The following is an 18,552-nucleotide window of genomic DNA, read 5'->3' on the forward strand; positions in this document are numbered from 1 at the left end:
AGAATGGCAAAGACAAGAGAAATTCTGAAGTGAAGAGAAAAAGACATATTATTTTCAAAGGAACAAACATTATACGGAAGGCAGAATTACCAACAGAAACAAGAGAAGCCAGAAGACAATGGTATTGTAGTACTGAAGCAAATTAACTGTCAGCCTAGGATTTTAAATCCCAGTAAACTATCACTCAAGAATAAGAATGAAAAATATTTTCAATTCAACAGTAAAATCGGGATAATTTAAAACTCACAGATAGTTGCTAAAAGAACAAAGGAGGATCTTCTCTTATGAATAAAGGAAATTGAATTCAGAAGAAAAACTTGGAATCAAAGAGTGGTGATTAATAAAATAATCACAAAATAAGATATTAAAATAAATGTCATTAATCATGATAAATGTAAAAGTTGATATTTTCACAGTGGAAAACAAAATACAGCTTTATGCTGTTTACAAAATTGCCTTATAAAATACCTAAAAATTTATGCCAGGTATTCACTGATCAAAAAGTAGCTGGCAGAAATATAAAATAGGTAGACATTAGAGAATTCTGTGGTGGTCCAGTGGTTAGGACTCAGGGCTTTCCCTCTGGAGATCCAGATTCCATCCTTGGTAGGGAACTAAGAGCCCACAAGCCACATGGTGCTGCCAAAAAATAAAAATAAAAAAGGAATAACTTGACTTTAAGACAAATAATTAATTTAAAAGGGAATACTCCCATGTAGAAAAAAAATTTTGAAGTTATTCCCACCTAATCACTAATCTGAAATTTTACAAAGCAAAATTTAGCAAGTATGGAAGAAAAAATGAACAAATCCACATTTAGAGTAGAAGATTTTATTGTACATCTGTCAATAATTGATAAATCAAGGCAACAGACATTAGTAAGACTCTTCTCGACTTGACCAACACAATAAGATTACATATTCCTCTACCTATTAAACCTATTAATAGCTTGACTGTGCTGGATATAATGACAGTTCCTGACATTTACTTATTATAGCAGTTTGATATCCCTCTCTGGTCTTTTTCCTGTGCTTTAGGGAACCTTGGGAAATGTGTACATATTGCCTTTCAGTAAAATCTGACAGAGAACTCCATACCAGTCTTTTCTGCTAACAGATAATTAGAAACTTCAAGGGAAGACAAATGCGATTCTCTCAGCCATTTGGAGTTGGCTAGGAAGGAAGATCACATGTCATTCTCTTAGCATCCCCCCAAATTTTCCTTCCTCAATTCCAACTTCCTATCCACCTCCCTTTCTTTTTTCCCTTTTCCCTTTCCTGCTTTCTTCCTATCTCTTTTTTTTCACACTTAAATATTATATTATTTTAGATCTCCCTTGTGATAAAAAAGCAAAAGTAATTCAGCTAGCCTCTTTTGAAGTGATAAAATCCATTTTAACCAATATTTCATTTTTTTTACACAACTGAGCAACTTCACTTTTACTTTCTTTTCTTTTTTTTTAATTTGATTTTATTTTTTAAGTTTACATTTCAAACATTGAATTTGTCAGTAATTAGTGTGGATCTGTATCATTTTCTAAGACCCACCATTCACCATTGCTTGTTCATTTCCAAGGCAAACCATTCACTATCACGGTAATCCAAGTCTATGCCCCGACCAGTAATGCTGAAGAAGCTGAAGTTGAATGGTTCTATGAAGACCTACAAGACCTTCTAGAACTAATACCCCCAAAAAATGTCCTTTTCATTATAGGGGACTGGAATGCAAAAGTAGGAAGTCAAGAAACACCTGGAGTAACAGGCAAATTTGGCCTTGGAGTACAAAATGAAGCAGGACAAAGGCTAATCGAGTTTTGCCAAGAGAACGCACTGGTCATAACAAACACTCTCTTCCAACAACACAAGAGAAGACTCTACACATGGACATCACCAGATGGTCAACACTGAAATCAGATTGATTATATTCTTTGCAGCCAAAGATGGAGAAGCTCTACTCAGTCAGCAAAAACAAGACCGGGAGCTGACTGTGGCTCAGATCATGAACTCCTTATTGACAAATTCAGACTTAAATTAAAGAAAGTGGAGAAAAGCCCTAGACCATTCAGGTATGACCTAAATCAAATCCCTTATGATTATACAGTGGAAGTGAGAAATAGATTTAAGGGCCTAGATCTGATAGAGTACCTGATGAACAGAGTGCCTGATGGAGACACTGTACATTGTACAGGAGACAGGGATCAAGACCATCCCCAAAAAAAGAAAGGCAAAAAAGCAAAATGTCTGTCCGAGGAGGCTTTAAAAATAGCTGTGGAAAGAAGGGAAGCCAAAAGGAAAAATATACCCATTTGAATGCAGAGTTCCAAAAAATAGCAAGGAGAGATAAGAAAGCCTTCCTCAGCAATCAGTGCAAAGAAATAGAGGAAAACAATAGAATGGGAAAGACTAGATATCTCTTCAAGAAAATTAGAGATACCAAGGGAAATTTTCATGCAAAGATGGGTTCAATAAAGGACAGAAATGGTATAGACCTAAAAGAAGCAGAAGATCTTAAGAAGAGGTGGCAAGAATACACAGAAGAACTGTACGAAAAAGATCTTCACGACCCAGATAATGACAATGGTATGATCACTCACCTAGAGCCAGATATCGTGGAATGTGAAGTTAAGCAGGGCTTAGGAAGCATCACTACGAACAAAGCTAGTGGAGGTGATGGAATTCCAGTTGAGCTATTTCAAATCCTGAAAGATGATGCTGTGAAAGTGCCGCACACAATATGCCAGCAAATTTGGAAAACTCAGCAGTGGCCACAGGACTGGAAAAGGTCAGTTTTCATCCCAGTCCCAAAGAAAGGCAGTGCCAAAGAATGCTCAAACTACCACACAATTGCACTCATCTCACACACTAGTAAAGTAATGCTCAAAATTCTCCAAGCTAAGCTTCAACAATACGTGAACCATGAACTTCCAGATGTTCAAGCTGGATTTAGAAAAGGCAGAGGACCCAGAGATCAAATTGCCAACATCCACTGGATCATCAAAAAAGCAAGAGAGTTCCAGAAAAACATCTATTTCTGCTTTATTGACTATGCCAAAGCCTTTGACTGTGTGGATACAATAAACTGTGAAGAATTCTGAAAGAGATGGGAATACCAGACCACCTGACCTGCTTCCTGAGAAATCTGTGTGCAGATCAGGAAGCAACAGTTAGAACTGGACATAGAACAACAGACTGGTTCCAAATAGGAAAAGGAGTACGTCAAGGCTGTATATTGTCACCCTGCTTATTGAACTTATATGCAGAGTACATCATGAGAAACGCTGGGCTGGATGAAACACAAGCTGCAATCAAGATTGCCGGGAGAAATATCAATAACCTCAGATATGCAGATGACACCACCCTTATGGCAGAAAGTGAAGAGGAACTAAAGAACCTCTTGATGAGAGTGAAAGAGGAGAGTGAAAAAAGTTGGCTTAAAGGTCAACATTCAGAAAACTAAGATCATGGCATCTGGTCCCATCAATTCACAGCAAATAGGTGGGGAAAAAATGGAAACAGTGACAGATTTTATTTTCTTGGGCTCCAAAATCACTGCAGATGGTGATTGCAGCCATGAAATAAAAAGACACTTACTCCTTGGAAGAAAAATTATGACCAATATAGACAGCATATTAAAAAGCAGAGACATTACTTTGTCAACCAAGGTCTGTCTAGTCAAGGCTATGGTGTTTCCAGTAGTCAGGTATGGATGTGAGAGTTGGACTGCAAAGAAACCTGAGTGCCGAAGAATTGACACTTTTGAACTGTGGTGTTGGAGAAGACTCTTGAAAGTCCCTTGGACTGCAAGGAGATCCAACCAGTCCATCCTAAAGGAGATCAGTCCTGGGTGTTCTTTGGAAGGACTGATGCTAAAGCTGAAACTCCAATACTTTGGCCACCTGATGTGAAGAGCTGATTCATTAGAAAAGACCATGTTGCTGGGCAAGATTGAAGGAGAGAGGAGAAGGGGACGACAGAGGATGAGAGGATTGGATGGCATCACGGACTCAATAGACCTGAGTTTGAGTAATCTTCAGGAGTTGGTGATGGACAGGGAAGCCTGGCATGCTGCAGTCCATGGGGTCGCAAAGCCTCGGATATCACTAAGTGACTGAACTGAACTGAACTGAGTGTGAGTCTTTATCATTTTGAGTTTTTTGCCCAAGAATCCTCGTGCAATGTGGGAGGCCTGGGTTCGATCCCTGAGTTGAGAAGATCCCCTGGAGAAAGGCATGGCAACCCACTCCAATATTCTTGCCTGGAGAATCCCCATGAACAGAGGAACCTGGCTGCCTACAGTCCACGGGGTTGCAAAGAATCCGACATGACTGAGTGACTAAGCATGCATAATTGCTCATATATTAATTTGCAACAAATAGATATCTGTTTATTATAAGTTTATCTTACAAATGAATTTGTATCATAAATTTATTCAGTCTCTTGATACCTCATTTTCTGAATTAAGAATTTCTGACTATTGTTTGCTGATTATATACCTATATAATTAGCTATGGAAAATAATGACCAATTTATTATACTTTTAGTCCCTTCCACTTTTCTGATGTACTTTTAAATAATCATGGAATGTTAAAGCAGAAAGAAACCCAAGAGATCAGCTAATCAAATTATATTTTTTAGAGCCTTAACATTCTTCTAAAGTGCTTTGTTTTGTCTATTTGGAGGTTGCAGAAGTGAATGGGAGCTTCTAGCATCTTATTTCAACCAGATTGACTCTAGGTTAATTTGTCTTATGTATTAAGATTCTGTTTTAGGTAATATTCAGACACACTCCCCTCCACCCCACCCAGCCCCAAGCCAAGAAATGAAATGTTTAGAAGCTACTAATCAAATCTCACTCCTTAGTTTAAATTAGATTAAGAACTTGACTTCAAAAAAAAAAAAAAATATATATATATATATATATAAGTAGTATTGTATGACATTTGTCTTTCTCTGTCTGACTTACTTCACTTGGTATGATAATCTCTAGATCCATCCATGTTGCTGCAAATGACATTATTTCATTCTTTTTTATGGCTGAGTAGTATTCCATTGGGGGTGTGTGTGTGTGTGTGTGTGTGTGTGTGTGTGTGTACACACACCACATCTTCTTTATCTATTCAACTGTTGATGGGCACTTAGGTTGCTTCCCTATCTTGGCTATTGTAAGTAGCATGACTGTGAACACTGGGGTGCATGTATCTTTTCAAATTAGAGTTTTCTCCAGATACATGTCCATGAGTGGGATTGCTAGATCATATGTGCTAGATGCCCATTTTTATGGGTTATTTTAAAAACTGTAGATTACAGACTTCCTCAGTAGCTCAAGTTATATAAAATTAGATATTTTTTCATTAGAGAGATTCACTCTTTATGTTCCTGTATTTTCTTTAGAAACTATAATCTGATAAATTTAGATATATTTGGTTATCTTTAATTACAGAACCCTGGCAACTCCCATAGTTACTGGAATCACCTGTAAAGAAAAGGCCACAAGTGAGCTACATTTAGTAGACTAAGGATGGAAAGGACAGGTCTAGATTGTCCCTGACATTTGCATGCCCAAGTCAAAAGTTCAAATGGAATCCCATGTACCAGATATCAAAATTTTTAAATTGTTAAATCAGGCTAACAAAGTTTTAAGTAGAATATAATCTATTATTCCACCTTGAGAAATTAAGCTTTTTACCAAACTAGAAGACAGAGTTTGATTTTAGAATTCTTGGTCTCCTTAGAGTTTTGAGCTAGACATGACAACACAGGATAGCTGGGCCCTGGGCATGTGCCAACCCCATTCTCTTTCTTCAACTCTAACATGTATCGTAAGAGGCTTTGTGTACAAATTTGTGGGTATTTTAACCCACATAATCAATCTTGGTCAATATCTTCCCCTTAGTGGCCACCTCTTAGTTATTCTTTAATTCTAGGAGTCTTCCAACAGGAGGATCAACATAGGGAGGAGTCCTGTGCAGGCACTGGAAATGGGATCAAAGCACTTTGAACTGTAAATTGTGACATGCCCTAAACCCAGAACATGGATGGGTCTGGGCTGCACGTGGGCCTGTCCCAGTGGGCCCATGTACTCCATGCACATCCAGAGAGACAGTGCCAGAGGATATTCAGTGTAAGGCCCTAGAAAGCATGAGGCCATGGATAGCAAGCTCTCTTTCCTTGGTCTAAGGGTACGTGTTAGGTTGGAGATCCCTAATAGCAGACACCAAGACCAGGTCTTGAGAGCAGTAGTTTGAGAAGTGATCTCAAGAACCATAGGTAGGAGTGTGAGAGAGTGAGAGACAGCAAAGAGAAGGAGCCAGTTCAGGGAGTGTTCATGAGCAGTTGCCACTGAGAGCAATTTGGGTTTGGTTGTCCTCAGGCTGTCTATGAGTTTGTGTAGAATTCACTTCACAGTTATTCCAACCAAAGGATAAAGAAGCTGGGTTATTTTGCCACCAGTTTGATACATTATTTGTTGAGGACCACAACTGCAACAGCCACTTCTGGCCTGATGGATTCAAGGATTAAGCACCTCCCTATGACTAGCGAAAGCCCTCAGGGAGAAAGATCTGTTTTCCATAAAGCCATTGGCCTGCAGCAACAATTTAAATGCCAAGGAGACATGGCAGGACATGGATGACATCTGCTACAGAGAAGAATTGGAAAGGACTTTGAGAAAACATGTCCCTAAAAGAGAATGATGTTGAGATGGCACAGTGTAGCCAGTAAAATTTCCAAATTTCTAAATATAACAAGTCTCTATCTCTGCTATTTCACATCTAAGGAGATGTGGATACTGCTTGATGAATACCTTAATCCACAAGTAGCTTCTTTTTGATAATATATGACAATATTTCTATTCTTTTTCTGGTATGAATTAAATTATTTCAGATGCTTAAGGAAAAGAAATGTTATTTTATCAATATATCTTCAACATCAAAACCATCATTTCCATAAATTCTATTATGAATTTCTTTTTGGACTTGTAATGGAGAGGGGGTTGCATGGCATATTCCTTAGGGTCTTTGCTTATGAACATTTCATGAGTTGGGAAATGTGCACTTAAGGATGTCCTTGACTTTCACTTTCAGACTCAGTATCAATAGAAAATGCATATTTTTAGGGAAAAGGAAATAGTGTATAGCATAAAGCTTTTGATAGCAGCTTTATACTTGAACTTGTGCATTTCAATTGTTGTTTACCGTGAAATGGCTAGTTATTCTTTATCTTTGATGAAAATAATAATTCCTGCTGATTAAATTTCATATTCTAAGCAGTTTAATTTTATTTAAATTACCTGAGCTAAATATTTTCATTTCGATCTGTTCATGCAAGAGAAAAGTATGGTTTCTTCCTTTCTGACAATAAAACAACAAACTTTAATCAAATAATTATCTTTAGTTTGTTCTAATGATGTTGCCACAATTCAAATACTTCTCTCAGAATGAAAGTAATCAATGAACAACAGATGATAAGATGTGCCCGGAGTCCTTTTTGACAAGAAAAAAAAATGTATTCTAACACTATATTTGTACTTGAATAGGACAGAATAAAAATAACAACATTCTGACAGCCTTTGTATCCTCCTTAGACCTGCTGAGTCTCTTGAACTTTGCTTAGATATAATATATATTTCAAGAGTAATCCACTATCAGTGTTTCTTAATATACAACATAAAAATATGACATTTATACATAAATAATATATACCACCGGTCTACTCTGTCCATGGAACTCTCTAGGCAAGAATACTGGAGTGGGTAGCCATTCCTTTCTCCTGGGGATCTTCCCAACCCAGGGATTGAACCTGGGTCTCCTGCATTGCAGGCAGATTCTTGACTGTCTGAGCCACCAGGCGTATATTGTATGTTGCTATATATAACAAATAATATACAATATACAACACACAATGTGTTCTATATAATATGTGATGAATGCTCATGCTCAGTTACTCAGTTGTGTTCGACTCTTTGTGACCCCACGAACTGTAGCCTACCAGGCTCCTCTGTCCAGGGGGTTTTCCAGGCAAGAATACTGGAGTGGGTTGCCATTTCCTACTCCAATATGATGAATATATTTTATAATATGTGTAACACATGCATACACATCCTGAATATGTTTTTAAATGATTTAAAGCAACTAATGTTCTTATAGCAATGACTGGTTTTCTTGGCATATAGACTTCAGTGTATTTGAAAACAGGTTTGCCATTTTTAACATTTGAAGTGTTAAATGTGAGTGAATTAACATTATAGCCAATTAATATAATACGTGTCCAGTCCGTTGGTTAATAAGCTTGATTTGTTTTCTTGATTTCAGAGAATTTCCTTCACAGAATTAGGCTTCTAAGTATCTTTTATCACTTGTTTCTTATCTATAACTTAAATAATTTGACTTTAGCAGTGAAACTTGTATTATATTCTTATAGTGCATCCTACTTTAGGGTTGAGAGATTTTTATAACTATTTTCTCACTTCATGGAGAATAAGAAAATGGTGACTTTCAGAGAAATAGTGTTGCTTGGAAGGAAAGAACCAGCATTGATAGCCTGCCCACCATAAGAAATTATATTAGCTATTCTGGTACATATTATAACAAGGTAATGTGAGAAGTATTCATTGGTTATGCCTCTTTTGGCTTCTCTTGGTTTTTAAAAATTATTTCTATTTGCTGGTCAAGTTGTAACTGATTTTGATTGCTGTGGGATAGAGCACTCCTGTGTCATAGAAATGTAGCAGATAATAATGCTTACCAAATAGCCCATATATCTCTCAAGTCTCAGCCCCTGTTGACTGAAGCAGAATCATGTGTTTGGTTCTGACCTTTTAACTATAATGTGTGTTAACTTTGGGCTGAACACTAAAAAGCCCTTGAGCCAATTCAGCTCCTCTTCCCCTGACCTGTACACAAAGGAGGAGCAGTGTACCTGGGTCCCTCAGTAGCTTTATGGAGCAGACTTTCCTCTGACCCATGCAGGATATATTCTCTCATTGATAAAAATAAATAAATAAATAAACTTGCTTGTAATGCCCAGGAGATTGAGGAGTAGTGTGCTACCTTGTTAGACCCTAGTCTCATCTGGATTATATAATTCAATTAAATACAATACAATAAAATATTCCTTTATCCTAAAATCAATTTTAGGATTTATACCATCAAAATGATTAAACCATTTTTAAATTATTTTGATAGCTGCAGATGGATCTGTTCCAGTTCCTTTGCGATTTGTTCCTCTCAGTCCTGGACGCTACCCTTGCAAAATTTTGTTGACATCAAAGTACGATGTGCGTCTGTATTGCATTGAAGGTGTGGTAAATGAAGAACGTCCAGAGGCCAGATTTGATTTTGAAACACCAGCATTTGAAGCCCTTACCCAGAATATTCCAATTGTAAGTACAAACTTTCTTTTTTCTTTTCTTGGTACTTTCTTTATTCCCACTGCCACTGTCTCAAAGTTTTCTTCAAACCTTTCATCTAAACTAGTACTGATTCCTAATTGCATTGTGTGTGGCCATTTGTTACTCCAATTTGATGTCACAGTTTTATTCCTGAATATAAATGTTATCATATTACTCACCTATTTCTGCTGCATCTCTTTGCTTAAAAAGTTAACTCCAATATCCTTAACCTATCATCAGACTAAGCAGACTCATGGTCTCTCAGATCACTCTGCCCAAATTCAGCTGTGACTTTAACGTATGATTAAGATGGGCTCATAGGCACTAAGACCAGTGATTGGCTATTGTTGTTGCTGTTCAGTCGCTCAGTCCTGTCCGACTCTTTGTGACACCATAGACTGCAGCACACCAGGCTTCCCTGTCCTTCACCATCTCCTGGAGCTTGCTCAAATTCATGTCTCTTGAGTCGGTGATGCTATCCAACCATCTCATCCTCTGTTGTCGCCTTCTCCTCCTGCCTTCAATCTTTTCCAGCATCAGGCCCTTTTCTAATGAGTTGGCTCTTCTCATCAGGTGGCCAAAGTATTGGAGCTTCAGCTTCAGCCATCAGTCTTTCAATGAATATTCAGAGTTGATTTCCTTTAGGTTGACTGGTTTGATTTCTTTGAAGTCCATGAGACTGGCTATTACTTGGCTATAAGTGAGTGATGATAACGTAGACAAAGGTAATTTTTAAGGAATTTTTTTGACACTGATATGTTTCTATCTTTATTTTCATGGTTTAGAATAATGAAACAAAGAATGAATGGAAATTTCACGTTACTGTAGAAGGAGAATGGTTTCATGGACCTCCTATTTTATATGTCGGACCAGGTGAAACTGTGGATTATCCTCTCACATTCAAACCTATTTTTGAATGTGAGATTATGGTATGAACTCATTGATCTTTTCCCCCCTAGCAATAATATATCGATAAACCAATGTGATGTTTACCTCTACAATTTATGATAGATTTTCTTGCAGAAAAGTTATATTTTCCATGAATTTGATCATTGATGTTCCCTCTGCTTGAAACTTTAATAAATGTTTTAATTTGAGGTATAAATATTCTGAAAGTCACATTGTCATAGGCTTCAATATTTATATCTAGGTTAATTTTATGTAAAATGTTTAACAAAGTAAAATCATTGCTTTGTTTTTATTCAGTAAGGAAGTTTATACGTCAGAAAAAATTGTCTTAAGTCTTATTTCTTTGACAAGTATGTAAACAGCATGAGAATGCCTATTAAACTCTGTCACTTAGTGAAAGTGAAAAGAAATAAAGAGCTTTTCACAGGAAATCCATCTTCATTCATTCAGTAGAAGTATTTATATGTAAACTGGATAAGTCAGTGACTAACACCTTCTTGAAAGCTCATTTCATTAATCAGATTCAAAATTCCTAAGACAGAAGAAATTGTTGACTTCTAACTGTCACTCCTATAGAGCTGAAATTTGACTGATTTGTCACAGGGCAAGCTGATTCTACAAAATGAAGTAGATGGTATGGAGCATATCTTTGACATAAAAGGAATTGGAAAAAGACCCCTGGCCTTGGAACACATCATTATAGACTGTCAAGTGGGGGAAATGACAAATAAACCCATAATGGTGCCAAATTGTACACCAAGCATCCTAACATTTAAGGTAAGTTTGTTTTTTTAAATATGAAAGTGTTTTCAGAAATAGTACATTGAATTGTATGAAATTTAAAAACATCTAATTTTACTTAACTAGGTAAAGCAGTGTGATACAAGGAGATGGTTAGAATTCTTTTTATTAGTCCAACAGGTTTTAAACTGCCATTTCATATAAAGTTGAATTAGCACCAAACAAGTTTTATATCTAAGTGTTAGTATATAATCATAAAACATATTAAAATTTACTTATTTGAGTCATGTGTATTTTTACTTGAAGATATTGTGGCATGATAATGAAATATCTTTTCAAAAAAACTTTTAAACAGCTTTTGAAATGGTAATGTGATATCTGCAGGCATGAAATTTCAAAAGTGTATCCTGTCACTTACCAGTATGAATAATAGTGAGAATATGAAGAAATACATAATTATTTATATCTTATTTATTATGAGGTTTTATTCTTGACCTTCCTCACTTGATATGTTTAAGCAAATCTGAAAATAATTTTTTCTACTCCCTACTCCCATATTTATCTACAAATTATGTGTTCAGTAGGATCCTCAGAGAAGCTTCAAATATCTATCCATCATAGATGCCTGTATCTAGTTTTAGAGGGTGCTTCAGAGGTTTAAAAAATTCGCTGGGTTTGTTCTCTGCTACTTTTGGTAATCTTGAAAATTATGTGCTTTGATTTTCTTCTTCTTTCCTTACTGGATTACAAATGGAGTGAATATTATGAATGAAAATTTTATTTTCTTACTCCCCTGCTAAAACTCTTCACTGTCATCTCTTGCCATCAGATCTAGTCCGTGCTCCTTGAAGTGGCCCATGTGCTTCAAAAGTATGTTTGCTCAGCTTCGTCTCTTACCACTCTTGCCTCCAGCCACACTTAGGCCACTGTATACAGTATTTCCTTTTGCTACTATCTAGAAATCTTTATCCAACTCCCTGTCTTCCGCTTCTCTGTGCTTAACTCCATTTCATTCTTTAGGGCAAGTACTTATTAGATGCCACTTTTCTGAGAATCTTTCTAGATCCCCATAAACCTGGATTATAGATGCCTTTCATGTGCTTCTGCAACATTTTTTTTTTTTTACCTTTCCCACAATCATGTACATTATATCTTATTGCTATTACCTATTTATTGTTCTCCACCAGATTATTTACTATGAGGAAAGGAGCATATGCCCTCCTATCCACACTTACCTAGCATAAATCATAGTGCATAGGTGCTTAGTCATTCATGTCTGATTCTTTTTGACCCCATGGACTGTAGCCTGCCAGGCTCTCTCTCCATGCAATTTTCTCCACAAGAATATTGGAGTGAGTTGCCTGGCCCTCTTCGAGGGGATCTTCCCCACCCAGAGACTGAACCCATGTCTCCTTTCTCTCCTGCATTGCAGGTAGATTCTTTACTGCTGAGCTACCTGGGGAGGCCGTAAATCATAGTATCAAGCACATAATAGTTTTTCCAAGAAGATTTGTTTAATAAACAGATACAAACACAATGGGTAGCATTTCAATTGGAAAGAAAGAGGGAAAGAAAAAAGGAAATAAAAGAAAAGAATAAGAAAATCATGACTATTTAGATTTGCTATAAATAAGGAAAGAAGTCATTTTTCCACCACTCCCTTTCCCTTTCCAGAATTCACTGATGAGCAAGGAATTTTGTTTTAAGAGTTTGATGAAAGCAGGTTAAAGAAAATATCTTTTAATATCTTAACATTGGTTGTTGTTATGGCAGAGGTGATGTTGGTAGGTTTTTAAAATTTCATCCTTCAGAATGAATGCATTGGTTTTTTTACTGTAGGCTTTTAAAAATAATAAGTATGCTATGTTAACTATGAAAAGTTAATGTATTTTTCTAATTAAATGTAGAAGTAGATTTTTATATAACAAAATTATTCTCACAAGAAATAATAATTAAAGTCTATATTTCTGTTGTTCCAATAGACAAATAAAACTGAAGAATCTAGTTACTTTTACCTTTAGAATGTAAATTTTCCCTGAGGCCTTTTTCTGTAATTAAAGATGTTACATATTAAATTGTTTAAATATAATTTCATTCAAGTACTAATAATACTGAACATGTATTCTAGTTCTTTTATATTTCTACATTTAAATAACATCAAGAATTATAAAAGAACAAAAACATATTTAAAACCTAAAACACATATTCTTAGAGATATTAGAATAAAGTATCACCTTTCTTTATTTGAAAATCACCATTATTTTTAATCAGCATGTACTAATGAGCATTATCAATTTGCCATTTCTATTCATTTATTATATTGGAATCATTGCTGGTATTTCAGTGGAAATTCTATTGAGAAACAACTGAGGTGCTACGAAGGAGAAAGGCTAGACTGGAAACTTTGACCTATAGTGTCAGGTTTCATCTTGCACGTGGTTTGAAACCAGTGACATGCTTCTGATTCTCTGTGCACTCAGGGTTGGTTCACACTCTCCCCCCACTCCTTCAATACCTTCCTCATTGTTGGACTATTTTTCTTAATCTGTAAGTATTCTCAAAGGTTTTTCATTACAAGATAAAACTTGCCTCTAACAATACCCCTTCAGCTATTGCCTTCTATGTTTTTTTTGTGATTGCTAAACTTCTTGAAAAAGCATTATTTACATGATGACTTCTTACTTCATGGTGGTCCATTTGTAGCTCCTCTACTCTGTTGAAACTGCAGCCGCAAAGATCATCTGTAAGTTTTGTTCAAGAAAAATCAATTATTTTCCCAAATTATCTGCCCTAAAACTCCTTTAATGTTTGGCACTATCTGCCTTCTTAACTTCCCAGGTGGTGCTAGTAGTAAAGGACCCGCCTGCCAATGCAGGAGACATCAGAGGTGGGGGTTCAATCCCTGGGTCAAGAAGATCCCTGGAGGAGAGTGTGGCAACTCACTCCAGTATTCTTGCCTCGAGTATCCCCTGGACAGACGAGCCTGGCGGGCTGAAGTCCATGGGGTCACAGAGTCAGACACGACTGAAGCAACTTAGCAAGCATGCAGCACACTGTCTTAACACTCTTCACCCTTTATTTTATATCTTTCTATATTCCTCATTTCCATGCCATTTCTTGGTTGTTACTTATCTGGTCCTTTTATTCCTCTAACCTTCTCATTTCTTTTTAAAGTTCTACCTTCTAAAGCACCCTCATATCTGTACCACATCACACTTGGCAGTTTCTTGGTTTCAGACTATCATTTAGGTACAAGTGGCAAATTTATACTTTTACTCTAGATGTATTAGCTTCAGCCTCTCATTTTTGACTGCTTACTTTATACCTCCACTTTGACAGTCTGCTAACAACTCAAACTCAGTATATTCTTTTAATATCTTTTCCTTTTTCTATTTTTCATTACTGCTAGTATTCTTTTTTATGATGTTTTGAATTTTTAAAAGCCTTTTTACTATATTAATCTCATTGCTACAAGAATAGTTTGCAATAGAATGTTGAGACTTCCCTAATAGGAAAAATAATATAAAAATTATGGAATATAATAAGCAATATAGATAAAATGCTATGGCATTTTATCAAAGTGACCAGGTAGTAGGAGATAGTTGTGCAGTAAGGAAAACAGGAGACCTGGGACTTCCAGAGTAGTGGAGTTTCATAAATCTGTTCCTCCTTAAAAGCAATAAAAACACTGACAAAAACTGTCAAAATGAAATTTTAAATCTTGAAATTAAACAAAGATTTCCAACAATCTGAGGAGTATTTACTCAAGAAAAACTGAATCCTGGTAACAGTGGAGTAATTTGTCGCACTTTGACTTGACCTATTTCTGTCCCCCTCTCCGCTGCTCTGCAGTCTTGCAACCACAGTGGCTATGAAAACTGCAACCTTGCAAACAAAGGAAGAGGCAGACTGAGTATGACTCTGCTCACAATTCCCACCCCAGTACATTGTCACAATTTGACCTTTCTCGTAGGTCTCTAGCAACACCCCTCCCCACGAATGAGGGATTGTCATCTTTTGACTTGTGACATATCTTGCTCTGATGAAAAGGACTTATCCTTAGGACACTTGCCAAAAATATTCAAATAGTTTGGCATTGCAGTTGCCTGAGGCGACAAAACCAGTTGTGACCAAATAGAGTTTAACTAAAAACTTGAAGATGTGGGGATTAAGATATGTGCAGCGAATTTCACAATTCTGACATGTCCCTGGATAACATGCAGGCCACATGCATATACAGAGTGGTGTGATTGCCCAGGGAAGGCCTGAGAGGGTGCCAGTTTTTTCATCTCTGGCTGATGGAGAGATGCTGTGTGAGCTAGAAGTTAAGGCTAAGGTAGAGCTGTAAACCACCTAAGTGCTGAAGGTGTGCCCGCAACACGTTTGCAGTGCTCCTTGACAAAGGGTAAAAGATTTATTATTTCAGGCATGTAAAAAACTTGTGACAAACTATATGCATACCTTGGAGATATTTGGTTTGGGTTCCAGACCACCACCACAATAAAGCAAAATAACAATGAAGTAAGTCATACAGATTTTTCTTTCCCACTGCATATAAAAGTTATGCTTTATGCTGCACTGCAGCTTAAGTATGCAATAGAATTGTTTTAAAAGGATGTACATACCTTCATTAAAAAATACTTTATTGCTAAAAAATGCCAAGACAATTAGAATAGTAACATCTAAGATCATTGATAACCATAATAATTATAAAAACAATGAAAATGTATGAAATATTCCAAAAATTATCAAAGTGTGACAAAGTGAGAAAATACTATTGAAAAAATGGCACTTACAGACTTGCTCAATGCAGAGTTGCCATTGTGCTTCAAGTGATATCTTGAAGAAAGTGAAAAAACAGTCCACAGAATGAGAGAAAATATCCACATGACCAATATCTGATAAGGGCCTTGTTTCTAGAATATATAAACATCTTTTACAATTTAATAATGAAACAAGTAACACAGTTTTTTAAATGTGTAAAGAGTCTTAACAGTTCTCCCAAAAGTACATGCAAATGAACAATAAACACAGGAAAAGATATTGAACATCATCAATCCTTCAGTTCAGTGGCTCAGTCATGTCTGACTCATTGCTACCCTGTGGACTGCAGCACGCCAGGCCTCCCTGTCCATCACCAACTCCTGGAGTTTACTCAAACTTATGTCCATTGAGTCAGTGATGCCATCCAACCATCTCATCTTCTGCTGTCCCCTTCTCCTCCCGCCTTCAATCTTTCCAGGCATCAGGGTCTTTTCCAATGAGTCAGTTCTTCGCATCAGGTAGCCAAAGTGCTGGAGTTTCAGCTTGAACATCAGTCCTTCCAATGAATATTCAGTCCATCCAGTCCTTTAGGATGGACTGGTTGGATCTCCTTGCAGTCCAAGGAACTCTCAAGAGTCTTCTCCAACAACACAGTTCAAAAGCATCAATTCTTCCGCACTCAGTTTTCTTTATAATCCAACTCTCACACCCATACATGACTACTGGAAAAACCATAGCCTTGACTAGACAGACCTTTGATGACAAAGTAACGTCTGTGCTTTTCAATATGCTGTCTAGGTTGGTCATAACTTTCCTTCCAAGTAGTAAGCATCTTTTAATTTCATGGCTGCAATCACCATCTGCAGTGATTTTGGAGCCCAGAAAAATAGTCAGCCACTGTTTCCACTGTTTCCCCATCTATTTCCCATGAAGTGATGGGACCAGATGCCATGATCTTCGTTTTCTGAATGTTGAGCTTTAAGCCAACGTTTTCACTCTCCTCTTTCACTTTCATCAGGAGGCTCTTTAGTTCTTCTTCACTTTATGTCATAAGGGTGATGTCATCTGCATATCTGAGGTTATTGATATTTCTCCCGGCAATCTTGATTCCAGCTTGTGCTTCCTCCAGCCCAGCATTTCTCATGATGTACCCTGCATATAAGTTAAATAAGCAGGGTGACAATATACAACCTTGACATCCTCCTTAATCACAATGAGATACCACTTCACACTCACTAGGATGACTATTATAAAAATGATATACAAAAACCTTTGAGAGAAGCTGTAGAGAAAATAGGAACCATCGTGCACTGTTGGTGGGAAAGAAAAATGGTGCAGCCATTTTGGAGAAGACTTTTGGAAAGCAGTAATTTAAAAGATTGGGCATCCTATGTCCCAGCAGTTCTACTCTAAGATATATGTCCATAAGAAATTAAAATCTATGTGTACTCAAACACTTCTACATGGTTTCATACCTGCATTATTCATAATAGACAAGAACAGAAACACCCCACATTTTCATCAACTTATGAATGGAGACACAAAATGTGTTTTTTATATGATTTAATGCCATTCATCAGTAAAAAGGAAATGATGTGCTGATAAACGCCACAACATAGGTGAAACTTGAAAACATTATGCTAAGTGAAAAAGAGCTAGTCACAAAAGACCATATACTGTATAATTTCTTTTTATGAATTGTTCAGGTTAGGCAAATCTATAGAGGGACAAAGTAGATTAGTATTTGCCTGTACAGAATGGTGGAGGGGGGCAAGATGAAAGTACTCACTAAGGTGAAAGTTGAATCTAGCCAACAACAGTTATAGTCAGATGCTGCTTAAATATTATATGCTATATTAATATTGATTATATTAATATTTATATACTATATAACATTGATTATATTAATATTTACATACTGTATTAATATTGATGTAGAAATTCATTGAAGTGGTTTATCTTTTGTATATCAAATTGCATAAAGAAACTTCTGCATGGCCTATAAAAGCTACTCTGATTGTATAAACATCAGTGATCTTGCTACCAGTAGCAAAAGAAAATAAACATTTTTATTGTGTTATATTTTTCCTTAAGTCTCCAATTTTTCTTCTACTATATGTCTATATTTTATGGGTTGCTTTTCACTTAAAAGTGTACAGTTTCAATGAAAATATTTAAGTTAAATTTCAGCTTTTTCTATGCTTCAGCTTGTTATACTAATTTCATGGAAATGTTGACATCATGTGATTCCTGTTTTTGGATTCTCTTTTCTAGGTATCTTCAGATCTTCCGATAGTATGGGGAAACCCAGACATCACCGTAGACCCTGATAACACGGTTCCATATATTCTACATGTGTGCCCTTGGAAGCGGGGTATACTCAAAGGTAAGAAAATTGTTAATAAAATATTATTAACTACCATACTGGAAAACATGCATGATGAGAAGAAATTAAAAAGTAATTTACATTTCTTGTTTCTAATAAGTGATCCAGAGGGAAATTTAGTTTTCTATTTAAGTCATTAGCTTTCTAAATAATCAGTGCTTTGGGGCATACATTTCATCTATAGTGCTATACTTTCTTGTCCATTTATTTGAATTTGTAGGGCAAATTCCTGGAAGTAGAAATATTTAGTTAAGGCATTAACATTTAAAATTAGGGTGTGTGTTAGTTACTCACTTGTGTCTGACTCTTTGCAACCCCATGGACTGTAGCCCGCCAGGCTTCTCTGTCCATGGAATTCTCCAGGC

The 18,552-nt window shown here is 36.4% G+C and overlaps 1 protein-coding gene across 2 annotated transcripts in view; it reads left to right on the forward strand.

The window, feature by feature from the left end:
* Nucleotides 1-18,552, forward strand: part of CFAP47 (cilia and flagella associated protein 47) — a 504,014-nt gene that overhangs the window by 312,489 nt on the left and 172,973 nt on the right. For both annotated transcript variants that reach the window (XM_027534335.1, XM_027534336.1), the window contains 4 exons: nucleotides 9,182-9,378; nucleotides 10,173-10,316; nucleotides 10,900-11,073; nucleotides 18,076-18,187. In XM_027534335.1, coding sequence (XP_027390136.1) covers nucleotides 9,182-9,378; nucleotides 10,173-10,316; nucleotides 10,900-11,073; nucleotides 18,076-18,187 — 627 coding nt within the window. The remainder of the gene's footprint in view (nucleotides 1-9,181; nucleotides 9,379-10,172; nucleotides 10,317-10,899; nucleotides 11,074-18,075; nucleotides 18,188-18,552) is intronic.

The sequence above is a fragment of the Bos indicus x Bos taurus genome, chromosome X, assembly GCF_003369695.1.
Source record: "Bos indicus x Bos taurus breed Angus x Brahman F1 hybrid chromosome X, Bos_hybrid_MaternalHap_v2.0, whole genome shotgun sequence".
Classification (NCBI taxonomy): Eukaryota; Metazoa; Chordata; class Mammalia; order Artiodactyla; family Bovidae; genus Bos; species Bos indicus x Bos taurus.